Source organism: Galeopterus variegatus, unplaced genomic scaffold (assembly GCF_000696425.1).
Source record: "Galeopterus variegatus unplaced genomic scaffold, G_variegatus-3.0.2 Scaffold1328, whole genome shotgun sequence".
Classification (NCBI taxonomy): Eukaryota; Metazoa; Chordata; class Mammalia; order Dermoptera; family Cynocephalidae; genus Galeopterus; species Galeopterus variegatus.
Genome location: NW_007727439.1, coordinates 27824 through 40351, shown reverse-complemented (window position 1 = coordinate 40351; position 12528 = coordinate 27824). Strand labels below are relative to the sequence as shown.

The 12528-nt window shown below is 33.0% G+C and overlaps 1 protein-coding gene across 1 annotated transcript in view; it reads right to left on the bottom strand.

Moving 5' to 3' along the window:
- ROBO2 (roundabout, axon guidance receptor, homolog 2 (Drosophila)) overlaps nt 1-12528 on the bottom strand; it is a 124576-nt gene that overhangs the window by 89746 nt on the left and 22302 nt on the right. The window contains exons 3-5 of the mRNA XM_008576329.1: nt 10188-10312; nt 5870-6041; nt 987-1192 (exon numbers count right to left, since the gene is read on the bottom strand). Coding sequence (XP_008574551.1) covers nt 987-1192; nt 5870-6041; nt 10188-10312 — 503 coding nt within the window. The remainder of the gene's footprint in view (nt 1-986; nt 1193-5869; nt 6042-10187; nt 10313-12528) is intronic.

Here is a 12528-nt window from a genome sequence, read left to right as displayed (position 1 = left end):
GAAAAAAAAAAAAAAAGAAAGCAACTAGTCATATCAGAAGATCCACATGACAAGGGATTAAAGGCAGCCTCTAGCCAACAGCCAGGAAGAAGTTAAAGTTGTTAGTCCAGTAGCCACAAGGAACTGAATGCTACCAATAATCGTGTTGCTTGGAAGCAAATCCATCCTCAGTCAATCATCTCGAAATGAGACCACAACCCTAAATGAAACTTGATTGTAGCCTTGTGAGACCATGAAGCAGAAGACCTAGCTAAGTCATGCCCAGGCTCCCAACTCACAGAAACTCTGATGTAATAGATGTGCGTTCCTTTAAGCTTTTATGGTTTTGCCAATATTGATACATAGCATAGATAACTGATATTCAGAAGTAGATATTTATTTTGAGTTCGTCCTGAGGCAAGTCCAACTCGTTAAGTTGCCAGGAATGGTCATTCTCTATCATGTAAACTTTAGTTAAAAGACCACTAATGGCTTGTTCTTGTCCATGAGTTGAAATCTAAACTCCATAGAAACTTAACCTAAAATCTAAGAATACCATCAATTAGCCAGACCTGCCTCCTATGTACTCATCTCTTTATTTTTTTCCACATAACTGTCGGGCCAAACCAATTTATCTACATTTCCCTACAATCTTCCTCTGTTATTGATAGTAAATTAGAAGTATTAGTCCCTTTCAAATTATTTTAAATATCCTACTAGCATTAATTTTGTGTGTTTAAGATTTCCAGTTCCATGGATTACATACATACAGAGTGTGATGCACGAGTAAAAAGTTTTTAGGTCTGTTATGAATCTATGAGTAACATAAGAACAATGCCTTCCCTCTAATTTCAGTTAATCATTTTTTGAATAGTAAATAACATGACCTTTTAAAAAATGTATAGCAATTATGCTGTGATGTAAGATTTTAAGTTACCATACAGTGTTTCCCTAGAGAAGTACTTACGTTGAGATGAAGATTCAAATACAAGTTGAAGATTACTTACCCGTAAATTCTTAATCTGAAGTGATCCTTGCTCTTGTATAGTTGCTCGTGGGTCTCTACCCAGAAAAGTAAATCCCTCCTTTAACCAGCTAATTACAGGAAGAGGATCACCGGTGGCTTTACATTTCAGTAATGCTGTACCATCTACTGCTAGCGTTTGGTTGGCTGGGCCTTGTAGAATTATGGGTGGAGGTCTATCTGTCAAAACTGTGGAATAAAGATATTTTCAGGATATTTTAACTTCTGTGAAATCCCGTAGTTTTGATATATTGACATTGAAAGTAAGGTTAAAGCTCCAAAACCATACATATTACTCGTAACTTACTCTGCATATTCTATATTTATCATATATCTATCATCTGTACACACTATACATACATCTATTGATAATAGACCAAAGCCATACTATTGTTTATAATTCACGCCACATTACATATAATTAAAATGATGTTAGGATAAATTCTGACATTTTTGGAAAGCTTAACTGTGTTGAGAGGCTTAGTCATATTAAAATTAAAATTAAAATACAGATAGGTTATGGTAGTCATTATAAAATGTTCATTTTTCTTCTCATATGCATATTTAAGAAAGCCTGTGGAGCATAATGCGGGTAGAGTCAATTTTCACTTCTGCTTTTATTATAAATATATGCATAAAATATAAATTCACCCAACATGGCATCAGTTGTATGCTGTATTTATATAGGATGAAATATTTCTGTTGATGTTAAAGTATTAAATCATAATTTATTTCCAAAATTTTGACACTAGATCTTCAAATTACCATCATATCATATGGATGATTTTGATTTAATTATTGCTTACAATTAAGCAAAGAAAAGCAGTATAGTTATACTATCATTATGGGATGATAAAAAGAGTTTTCATTCAAAAATCAGTGTTTCATATATATCAATTCCTGTGCTCTTTTGGGTAAATATTCCATAATTTCAAAAACTTTTAATTCAGTGTTCTTTCTGTTTATGAAATATTGTTTTGTAGCAGCATCTTCTGTGCCTCGGAAGTATTTAATAATGATTTAAGAAGCACATCAGAATGTATAGCATTATTTAAATGGTTAATGGAACTATGGAGTTAACTGGAGGTAAGGTTACATCTAGAACTCATTAGAAGGTCACTTCATAACCTAAGTGATGTGTCCAGGACCAAGGAAGGCTTTCTTAAAAGAAAGTTCTATAAACTTTAAAATAGACAGCATAGACATTGGTTAATTATACAAAGTACGCTTGCTAGTATATATACATATATACATATATATATAGTATATATGATAATATGTACATTATATATATAGTATATATGATAATATGTACATTATATATATATAAGCATATATATACAAAGACTTCCACAGAAAGAAAAAAGAGAGTGGTGGATTCTAATTATCACTAAGTAACTATGGTGAGAAATAGTGTCTTTTCTCAGAAAGGTCACCATGTATCACAATATACGCAATCAAAAAAGTAATTTTGCTTAATGCTCTGATATCCTTTGTCCACCAGCTTTTATAAATACCAGTTTATATGACTGTTTCCCAATCTACATTATGATCTTTATTACTAGAGTTCCCAGTTTAGGGGAATAAAACATTAAAATTAAACAGGCCTTTCAAAGCTTACCATGAGAAAGCCAATCAATTTTAATTTAAATTAGAAGTTATGATATAGGTCCTATACATACCAATATACTGTGAATTCCAATCAACCTAAACATACTATATCAATTACAAAAACTCAAGATAAACAATGAAAAATTGTTTAGTGTTCACAAACAAAAATTAAAACCATTTATTTCACTGATTTTCTTGATCAAATTCTTCATTTTAGAAGTAAAAAAGATAATCTTAGGAGAATGTGGAAGCACAATATTATAACAATTCTGGCACATCTGGCCATGATTGGGCAAACAAATTCAAACTGAAAATTTCATGGAATTTATTTTCTTTGTGGGTCAAAAATAGAAGGCCAATGTCCAAAACATTTTGAATAATTTTCAGTTTATTGAGAAAATGAGTCTGCATTACCAGAGTAGGACCTATTTATTAAATTTTAAATGATGTTACTGATTTGTTTCAAATTAAATACCAATATTGAATTCAGGTAACTTCTTATAACTTGATTTTATTGTCATATCCTTGAAATCATTAGATGCAGCCAAAGGTCATTTAGTTTTTTTTTCTTTTTTAATTTAACTGCCCAATTGAGTAATTCTTTGTCTTTTGAATGAATTTGATCAATAAAGTAATTGAAAATCTGTCCAGAAAGAATTTTCAGTTCAAGAATGTTATGGGTGAAAGATGACCACAGGTTTCCATGACACTAAGGCCAAAGGTTAAATGAACATTTAGGGTTCCCAGTGATCTGTGAACAGGTTCATGGTCTTCTCTAACTATGCATTATAAATCCTCAATAAGCCATTCCTATAATATCATGGTGCAACATTTATTGTCAATGTAATGTATAAATACATTTTGTCTCTCCGGTCCTTTTAGATTCTATTGGCTGTACTCATAGAATTCTCATTAAAATTTTCTAATTTTGTGTGAGAAAAAGAGCAGAAGAAAAGAAACGAAGAACTGTGCCAGTGAATTAATGAGAAAGTCTTTGAAAGGAATATTTTGAAGCTCAATTATATTAAATCATCTTAGCTCAATCTATAGCTAGTAAATTTATTACTCAACACAGCAACTTTCATCACCATTAGCAATCTCATCTTATATGAATGCTTGAATTAAAAAATTTCCAAGAAATGAGTCTCAGTGCAAAAATGTAACAACAGAAACGTTGCTATAGATAGAATAATCACTTGTTTCTCTGAACATGACATATGTTTTCATTCTACAATGGAATTTCAATTGGCTCTAAATTGCCCTGAATCATACCAAGAAAATTTGTTCAAAATGAAAATGATGAACCACATATTACTAAATCGTTAACCAATCTGAAAAATTAAAACTCTGAATAGAAGATGAAGCCATCAGCCAATGTGGCAACTTAATATTTAGAGACGGTTATTTATAATAAATATGTGTATCTGTATAAATATATATATAGGTCTTGAAGTTAGATTTTTTTTTTACTGTCAAAATCAACAACTCTGTAACTTCCATTCAATGTTTCTGCAAAAGTATCTCGACTTTGTGATTGCTTATTTAAGTGAAAATCAATGTAGGAATTAATATTTAAGCCAGTTGTAGCAAAAGTTTCAGAGATATCTCAGTTCTCATTCATCAGAAAATTTACCCTTGGTCATCACTCTTTTAATTTTGACCTCAGAAATGAAGACAGCATAACTACTGCTTTGAGATACCATCAATGAACATAAGCTCACCAAAGTTTTCCTTTTCATTGCATCAGACATAATTATGAATATCCACCTATTTCATGAACCATAACAGTCATATCAACTTGCTCTTCTAATTAATCAATTCTATTTTCTACAAATATGCTTTGCCTTTTCCATAATATTTTTTTCATTTAGAAACATTTTAGGGTCTGTCTTCTGTAAAAATACTACAAATAGATACTAATAGTAGAATACTATAAGCTAGATTAAAGTAGATATTTTAAGCAGTATGCTTGAAGTGTTTTATAGTAATATAGAATAAAATTTTGGCTTTGGCCAGAATATCTTATTTTCCAAGAATATGTATCTGGACATTTTTGCTGATAGTAGAACACATGAGAACTTTAAAAAGATTAATAATTATTTTTTATCCTTTTAAAGAAATACGTAGGTACAAAGGATCGAAGGTCTTGCCCATGTAAAGAATTTCTCATCACTGTTACCCTTGAACCTGACTTCTCCTTTCAGTTCCATGGCAGTAAATCTCTGCAGCATCAGCAGGTGCAGCCCTTAATGACTCAGTGTCTACACAGTCAACGTCTGTCTGTTGTATTTATTCTCACTACTGACGTGGTGCTGAATCAGGCCATCCCATGGACAGATATTAAAAATACTGCCTTTCTATTAATTTTAAATGACCCTTTAATCTACATGTAAATTTGAATTGTATAAAACACATCAAATTTCACCAGCAGAGAAAGAACAGAATGAGTGACGCCATAGACCAAAGTTGTTATATCACAGAAGCCAGCATTTGGAAAAATAAAAAATAAAAATCCTCGCAAATATAAAAGAGCAAAAAAGAATTTTTAATTTAAGACATCAAAGAACAGAAACTAAATTCATGCTCAGAGGTTTATGAAATATCTGAAACTCCCTAGCTGTCAATCGTGACAAATCAGATGCTGGGAAAAAATCAGATTATGCAGAGCCCTACACCCTTTCCAACTTTCACTATGAATGTAGGTTCCTCAGTTAAGATTCAAAATACACATGTACAAATAAAAATAATAATTTTAGAAATCATCAGTACTTCAAAAGGTATTTAATTAATAAAACTTCTTGAATGTATAACATAAGAATGTCATAATTTGATTAGCTAACTAAAAACTCATCTCTGTTTTACTGATCGTATTAAAAGTGGTATCTACTCCTCCTTCTGTAAAATAAAATTATTAATATCCATTAGAAGCAATCATGTCAGCATAAGACTAAATAAAAATATGCAGATTACATTTCTAAACCCAGTGAATATGATGTCATTTATTTAAAGTCATGCATCACTGTGTTGTAAAGATTATAACAGAATGCCTTTAATGTTCTTCTTTGGGAAAATAAATGGTATTCAATCTGGGAGAATTAGAAACGATTAAAAAATGTTACTTTACCTAGATTCAAATTTAGAAGATAAGTATTGACCTAAAATTCTAAGCATTGATTGGAAAATTCCACATGGTTAATATGTATCTTAAATAAAAATAATTATTTTCATAAGATAAATCTAATAATGGTATCGCACCATCAGTAACCTCCAGTTGAGCTTTTGCTAAAATGCTTCCTGCCACAGTTAAGGCCTGGCAGATGTAGTAACCCGCATCCGAACGCTGAATGTTGGTAATGGTGAGGTCTCCTGTTGGTGATACTGAGCATCTACTGTTAGGCTGCTGGGGTTGGTTTGGAAAAAGTAGATTCTGCGGAAGCAAACAAAATCTCATCAATATTCTTTTCCCACTCAGAAAGAAAATTACAACATAATGTCACCAACAACTATTACAATTATGGAAATATGGTTGGAAAAGAAAACACGTACATTTAAAAATATATGGTACTGACATGATTAAATGCTACATAATGAGTTTTACTGGTAAACTTTTCCAGAATCATGGGGAAATAACATGCTCTAAGTCAGCAAGCTCTAGTTGAAGGAACAATCATTCGTACTTTAAAAAAAAATCTGGATCTTTATCTCACCATTTACTCTCTCTCTTTCTGCTGATTACTTAATATCTTTGAAACAAAGCTCTCTCATCTGTAAAATGGACAGAATATTGCTTATCTAATTTAACTCCTAAAACACTGCGAGGATCTGGACTTCAGCATTAACTGTGTATGTGCTTTATAAACTCACAGTACTAAAGAATACAAAATGTAATTGCTGCTGTTCACTTTTTGAATACTTGATGGACTCAGCTGAATTTGTCCTAAAGGTATTCAAATATGTGTTGAGACTGACAGAGACAGCTGAATCTAATTCTGCTATATCATTTCTGCAGGTCATAACAGCTTTGAAAGGAGTGATGAACAAATGCTACAACCTAAGCAAGATTAAGCAAATCACTGAAAATAACAAGAGGATGTAGAATGTTTCTGAAAGCGTGCATGTTACCTTAAGGAATTTCATACTATCTTTTTAAAAAAGTTAGTTTACTATTTATCTCATGTTAAATATATACAGCTTAATCACTAATTTTTAAAAGTTCTTGTATGGGAGTAGTAACATTAATTTGGATGACCTATGTTGCCTTACTGTTGTTCAATTAAGAAAAACATTTGGGTATAATAAATCATATTGAGGTATGCTTCCAAGTTGGATTATAAATAAGGCCATATCAATTTTTATGTTGTATTTACTTACAAAAAAAGAACATTATAACCCTCTGGGATCTGTTTCTCGATATAGTAATTAATTTTCCAGGTTTGTAATTAAACAGTTGCAATACGTTGCAATCAGGAGGTAATAACATTCAATTAAAGGCACAAGACACATTTTCACCTTAAAATGTTTTTACCCTTGAAGTAATACCAATGGAAGAGGATAAAATAGGGTATTAACACTTTTCAATTACACTAAATGACTTTAATCCTGGAAATGATGTCCTACTTTAATTAGAAGCTCTTCTCTTTATTGCAACATGATGGATGTCCACTTTATTAGATTCGAGTGTGACACTATAAGCCCACTTTACATAAACATTACCATGTTATTAAACTCCTTCTAAAAGGAGTGATGTTTGCTACTAGTCAGGAATATAATTTCAAAATACTATTTATTGCTCTCTACTAAAACCTGTATTACTATATAAGGCTAGACATTTTCATATATATATATATAAAATATAATTTGAAAACAAGCTAATTCTCCTGTGGAATCCAAATATATTACTGAAATAAACCATCTAAAAGAAGGGTCTAAATTTTAAAGTCACTTGAAAATGATACAATAACTCAAAGTGTGCACTTTCCTACAATTAGCCATTAGAATACTAATTTACATAGCACTAATACATCAGATGGGCTTAATTCTCTATGGGATCTCTTCCTCTACAATGTAATATCAGTCTACCTTCTAAATGATTCGTTAACATGGAAAACAGCATTTGATTGGGTTTGACCCATCATCTTTATTCCCAGTTTGTATGACATAGGCAAAAGAAAATGGATTACAAGCAAAACCAGGAACTCTACAGAGCTCTTGTCTTGACGTTCCTAGATATCCTATTAGTGCTAATTGGCATTATCAGCATATATTGAGGAGTATGGACCATTAAGTCCAGGCTCTTAACTCTTTCTACCGATAGATAGTCGTAGATCACTGTAAAAATTGGATACGGAGGACAGTAAGCCCAATTTATTTTTCCTAATATCCCAATTTATAATTTCAAAATTTACAATTTGCTCGAGCGTTTCTCTTTTGTTCTCATTCATAGTCTGTCTCCCTCACTCTCTCCCTTTCTGGTAGGAGGGAGATAGGTGAAGGGAAGAAAACTAGACCTAAGATTATAGTTGAATCAAAGTACCTCACTGGAAATTTTGTGTAACCTTTAGAAGTATTATATCTAGAATTACATGCCGCTTTGTCAAATAACAGAAAAAAAAATGCTTAAATGCTTTTGACCATTTTTTTTTCAAAATTATCAAAAAGAACAATGTAGCACATTTAAATACTATATGTTTACTGGACTACAGGACCAATACACATTTCATGTAATATCTTATATCCAACTTGGATCTATTTTAGGAGATGTAATTTTCATGATGCAGTCTCTATAATAAGATACATCATCATGGACTTATACTGGATTTAAAATACAAATGCACAGTAATCAAATTGCTTTACGTCATTGTATTTTCTATCAGTGACATAATAACATTGCATTTGACCTTCAAAATATGTAAAGCACTTTTACATACAAACTAACTTATTCATGTAATCTTCATAACGCATGTGAAATAGAATGTATTACCCCTTTATCTTAGATTAAGAAAATGAGCTTCAGTAAACTTAAACAGCACTACAAAGACTGCATTTCATAAGGAAGAAACTGGCTTTTCAATTCTCTCCTTTTTCAGTGTGAATGTGCGTATGCACATACGTGTTTCACTCTATTGTGTTGCTTTATGCTCACTTGAGAAAGGATTTTTTAAGTGATGAGTCAAGAAATTCCATGAGTAGAAATCTATTTTATAGTTACTAAATCATAAAAAAGATTTGGGAGTTAAAGCCTGGAACAATTCTGATGTGGAAGAAGGCAGTGGCCATCACCTTCCCTCGTCTCCCCATCACTAATTTCCCATCCCACCAGTCACAGGGGAAATGATTCCAACAGGGAGAGTTCCAGAAAGGAAGGAAGTCCATTTGTTTATCTAGACCAAATTGTTAAAACTGCTAGCTTGGGGGTGGTACATGAATGTATAAGAACTCACAACAATTAGAAATGATGGCTGGGCAGAACTTCCTAATGCCTCAGTAACCCGATAGATATATGCGAGTTCTAATCAACAGGCTCTCTTAATGTAGCTTAATACATTTCCCATCTCTGGCAAAGTTTTTAGATTTCCTGAGATTTTTAATAATGATTTCCATTATTTCCAAGGAAATTCTTCTAGAAATTGGACTAAAACAAGAAAGTGTTGAGGAAGGCACCAGTAGAACTTTTCCTGGGAACTCTGTGTCTTGTTTGGGATGGTTCTGGAGAATCTAGAACAAAAATGTCCCTAGGTCTCTCAGGAATGCACAGATAAATTCTTAGGCAGAGAATACAATTTCTGAATCTAGTTTAGGCTGGAAATTCCACTCATTGCCTCAGAACCTAGGCACTAAACGGTTGTCTAAGTTTAAACCAAGTTCTAAAGGAGAAAAATTATGCATCCAGTTGACTTTTTGCAGAGACTCTGAGAGGCCATGTTGCCCAGAGAGGTGCCTGGAGAGGACAAACCAGGATATAGCAAAGACAAGGCAGGTGCTTTTTCCTTCTGTTATATAAAGTATTATTTCCTGTCTACCCACACTGTGAAGGAATCCAGAAGGGATGATGAAAGAAAAGATTCCTTCTACTTTTAAATGAAAGCATGCTTAAATTAATGATTAAAAAAAGAGTCATTTATACTGTCTATCTAAGAGAAGAGATTTAAATTGGGGTCTAGGTCAATTAATAACAGAAATATTTTTGACTGTTTTCCATGTGCCAGGAACTGTTCTAATCCCTTTATTTGTACTAAGTCACTTAATCAAATTATGCAATTCAATGCAAGAAAGCAAGATTATGTATTCCTTCAGAAATTTTTAAATAGGGTTTTGGTTGGACATTTTAAGATAATTTTTTTACACTGCTTTGTATTTATTTTGTGTAAGATACACAGTTAAAAATAATAGCACTAGCAAATAAAGAATGCTGTACAAGAACACTTGACTCCCACTTATTTTGAAATTCACTGGTCTCTTTTTTAGAAATGAAATAAATTTAAAGTTGATCACAAGAGGGGCAAGACAATCTTTGATTAGAACCAGACAGGGGAAGTTCAGAGATTTCAGAAAAGCAGTCAAGCCTCACACTCACCTGGCTGCCTTCCTTCTGCCAAAAAACAGCTGGCTGTGGGTTTCCTTTTGTTTCACAGGGAAATGTCACTGTTCGACCTTGAGCAACAATCTGATCTCTTGGCCTAACCACAAACTGTGGAGGAGCTATAATTTAAAAGGAAAGAAAGTGTGTAAATATCAACCACTGACAAAGACAAAGATATCAAAGAGAAAATCTGGTACAAGGGGAAATGCTCGGTGCCAGAGAGAAGCCTACAGTTTTTTATTTATTTTTATGCATGTCTCAAAACACAAACAGGAAGGGGAAAGAACACTCCATCAAATGTGGGGAAAAAAGAAAAGTTAGTAGTAGACATGTTCTACATGTTGTGTACTGTAATCCCGTGGCCTATATACCTGAAGAATAAAATAGATTTTTTTTTTTTAATGATTATAACATTTTTAAAGGAAAACGTGGTTTCCCAATTTGGTTCTGCTTTTTTGAGTAAATAAAGATAGAAGAGCATCATTCCATTATGCAACCATCTCCTTCCTCTAAAATCAATCTATTGACAAACATTGAGCACTCCTGCAATATTTTTAAGATATTGTACAAGGCACAGGACTCTAAGAAGGCATAAAATATGATCCCTATCCTTAATGTGCTTATATTTAGAATTCAAGAGTTAAAGGGTTAAAGAGATTGAAGAATTGAAAACATGGGAATTATATATACAAAGGTAGCTAACAATATACATAAATGTATTTAAATGGTTGATTCAATTTAACTCATTTCATTTAGATAGATAAGCATTAGTCAGATAATTACTGTATTCCCCTACTGGGCACTAAAGATACAGAAATGGACAGCTTCTGTCCTGTAGCCATCAAGGAGCTCATAGTCTAATAAAAAATAAAAAATGTCGGGCCGAGCCCGTGGCGCATTCGGGAGAGTGCAGCGCTGGGAGCGCAGCAAAGCTCCCGCCACAGGTTCGGATCCTATATAGGAATGGCTGGTGCGCTCACTGGCTGAGCGCAGTGTGGGCGACACCACACCAAGGGTTGCAATCCCCTTCCCGGTCACGAAAAAGACAAAAAAAAATAAAAATAATAATAATAAAAATAAATAAAAAAAGTCATGACAATGAAAACAGCAGAAACAAAAGTAAACCAACAATTATCTAAAACCATGGTAAGAACTGATAGAGGTGCACTCAGACCGGTCACGAAAAAAACAAAAATAAATAAAAATAATAATAATAAAAATAAATTTAAAAAGTCATGACAATGAAAACAGCAAAAACAAAAGTAAACCAACAATTATCTAAAACCATGGTAAGAACTGATAGAGGTGCACTCAGAGCACAGCGAAGGAGCTCTTAAGTTATACTACATATAATACATGAGATAGGGCTTCAGGAGATAGAGATCCCTTTGTATTGTGGTAGCTGTGAAAGGCTTTGTGTAGGAAATGGGCATTGTGAGAGCTTTGAAGAAAGGGCAGCATTTAGATAACGGGAAAAAGGAGCACATTCCAAGCAAGCAGCTTACTGAGCAAAGTACAAGAAGGAATAAGACATCCAGCATACAGTGTGTACTCTGGCAGAAATGGAGGGTCCAAGTTACATAAAGACAATTGGCTACAAAGGAAGGCTTGACAGGGCAAACTGAGGATTTCATATTGATTCTTTCTAAACTGAGGAGTGACAGATATAAAGCATAATTTTTGAAGCTTCAATCCTCTAATGAATGGATTATAAAGGTCTAGAAGGAAAAAGGTGTTTAGTCAATAAAGTAGGGAGTCTGGCTTGGAGATTAATAAAATGGTGTAGGTGAAGACAATGAGTAACTCCAATAGAACATAAAAGGATGGAAGTAAAAATCCTGACAATGTTCAGATTTCAGTTGGGGCATAATGATAGAGAAGACAGTGAAAGACAGTATGCAGTATAACTGCAAGCTTTCACAATATCTTCTTCATTCCAGAATCCACTGCTGTTGAAAAGAAAACACCATGTTTATTCCATGACTTTTCTAATCATCTGTTTTCACTTTAATTAGTTGCTTATGCTAGAAAACTGAGTCCAAGAGAACACTTCAAAACCAACTCTAATTTTTGTAACCTGGTATACATGGCAACAATCCTAAAGTTTGAAATCTAAAGAACTCTGAAGATAAGTGATGTCTTGTAAACGCCTCCAGAATTCTTTCAATCCTTCAGGAATATGTAAGTACAGTTCCAGGAATGCAGTAAACGTAGGGTAGACACCAGCGTACAACCAATACTCATCCTTACAAGGACGCCAGCATAGAAAAGGCTGTAACATTTTTTCAAAAAATTCACTGAGATTTGTCTTGACTTATGTTTTGGTGTTCTAATA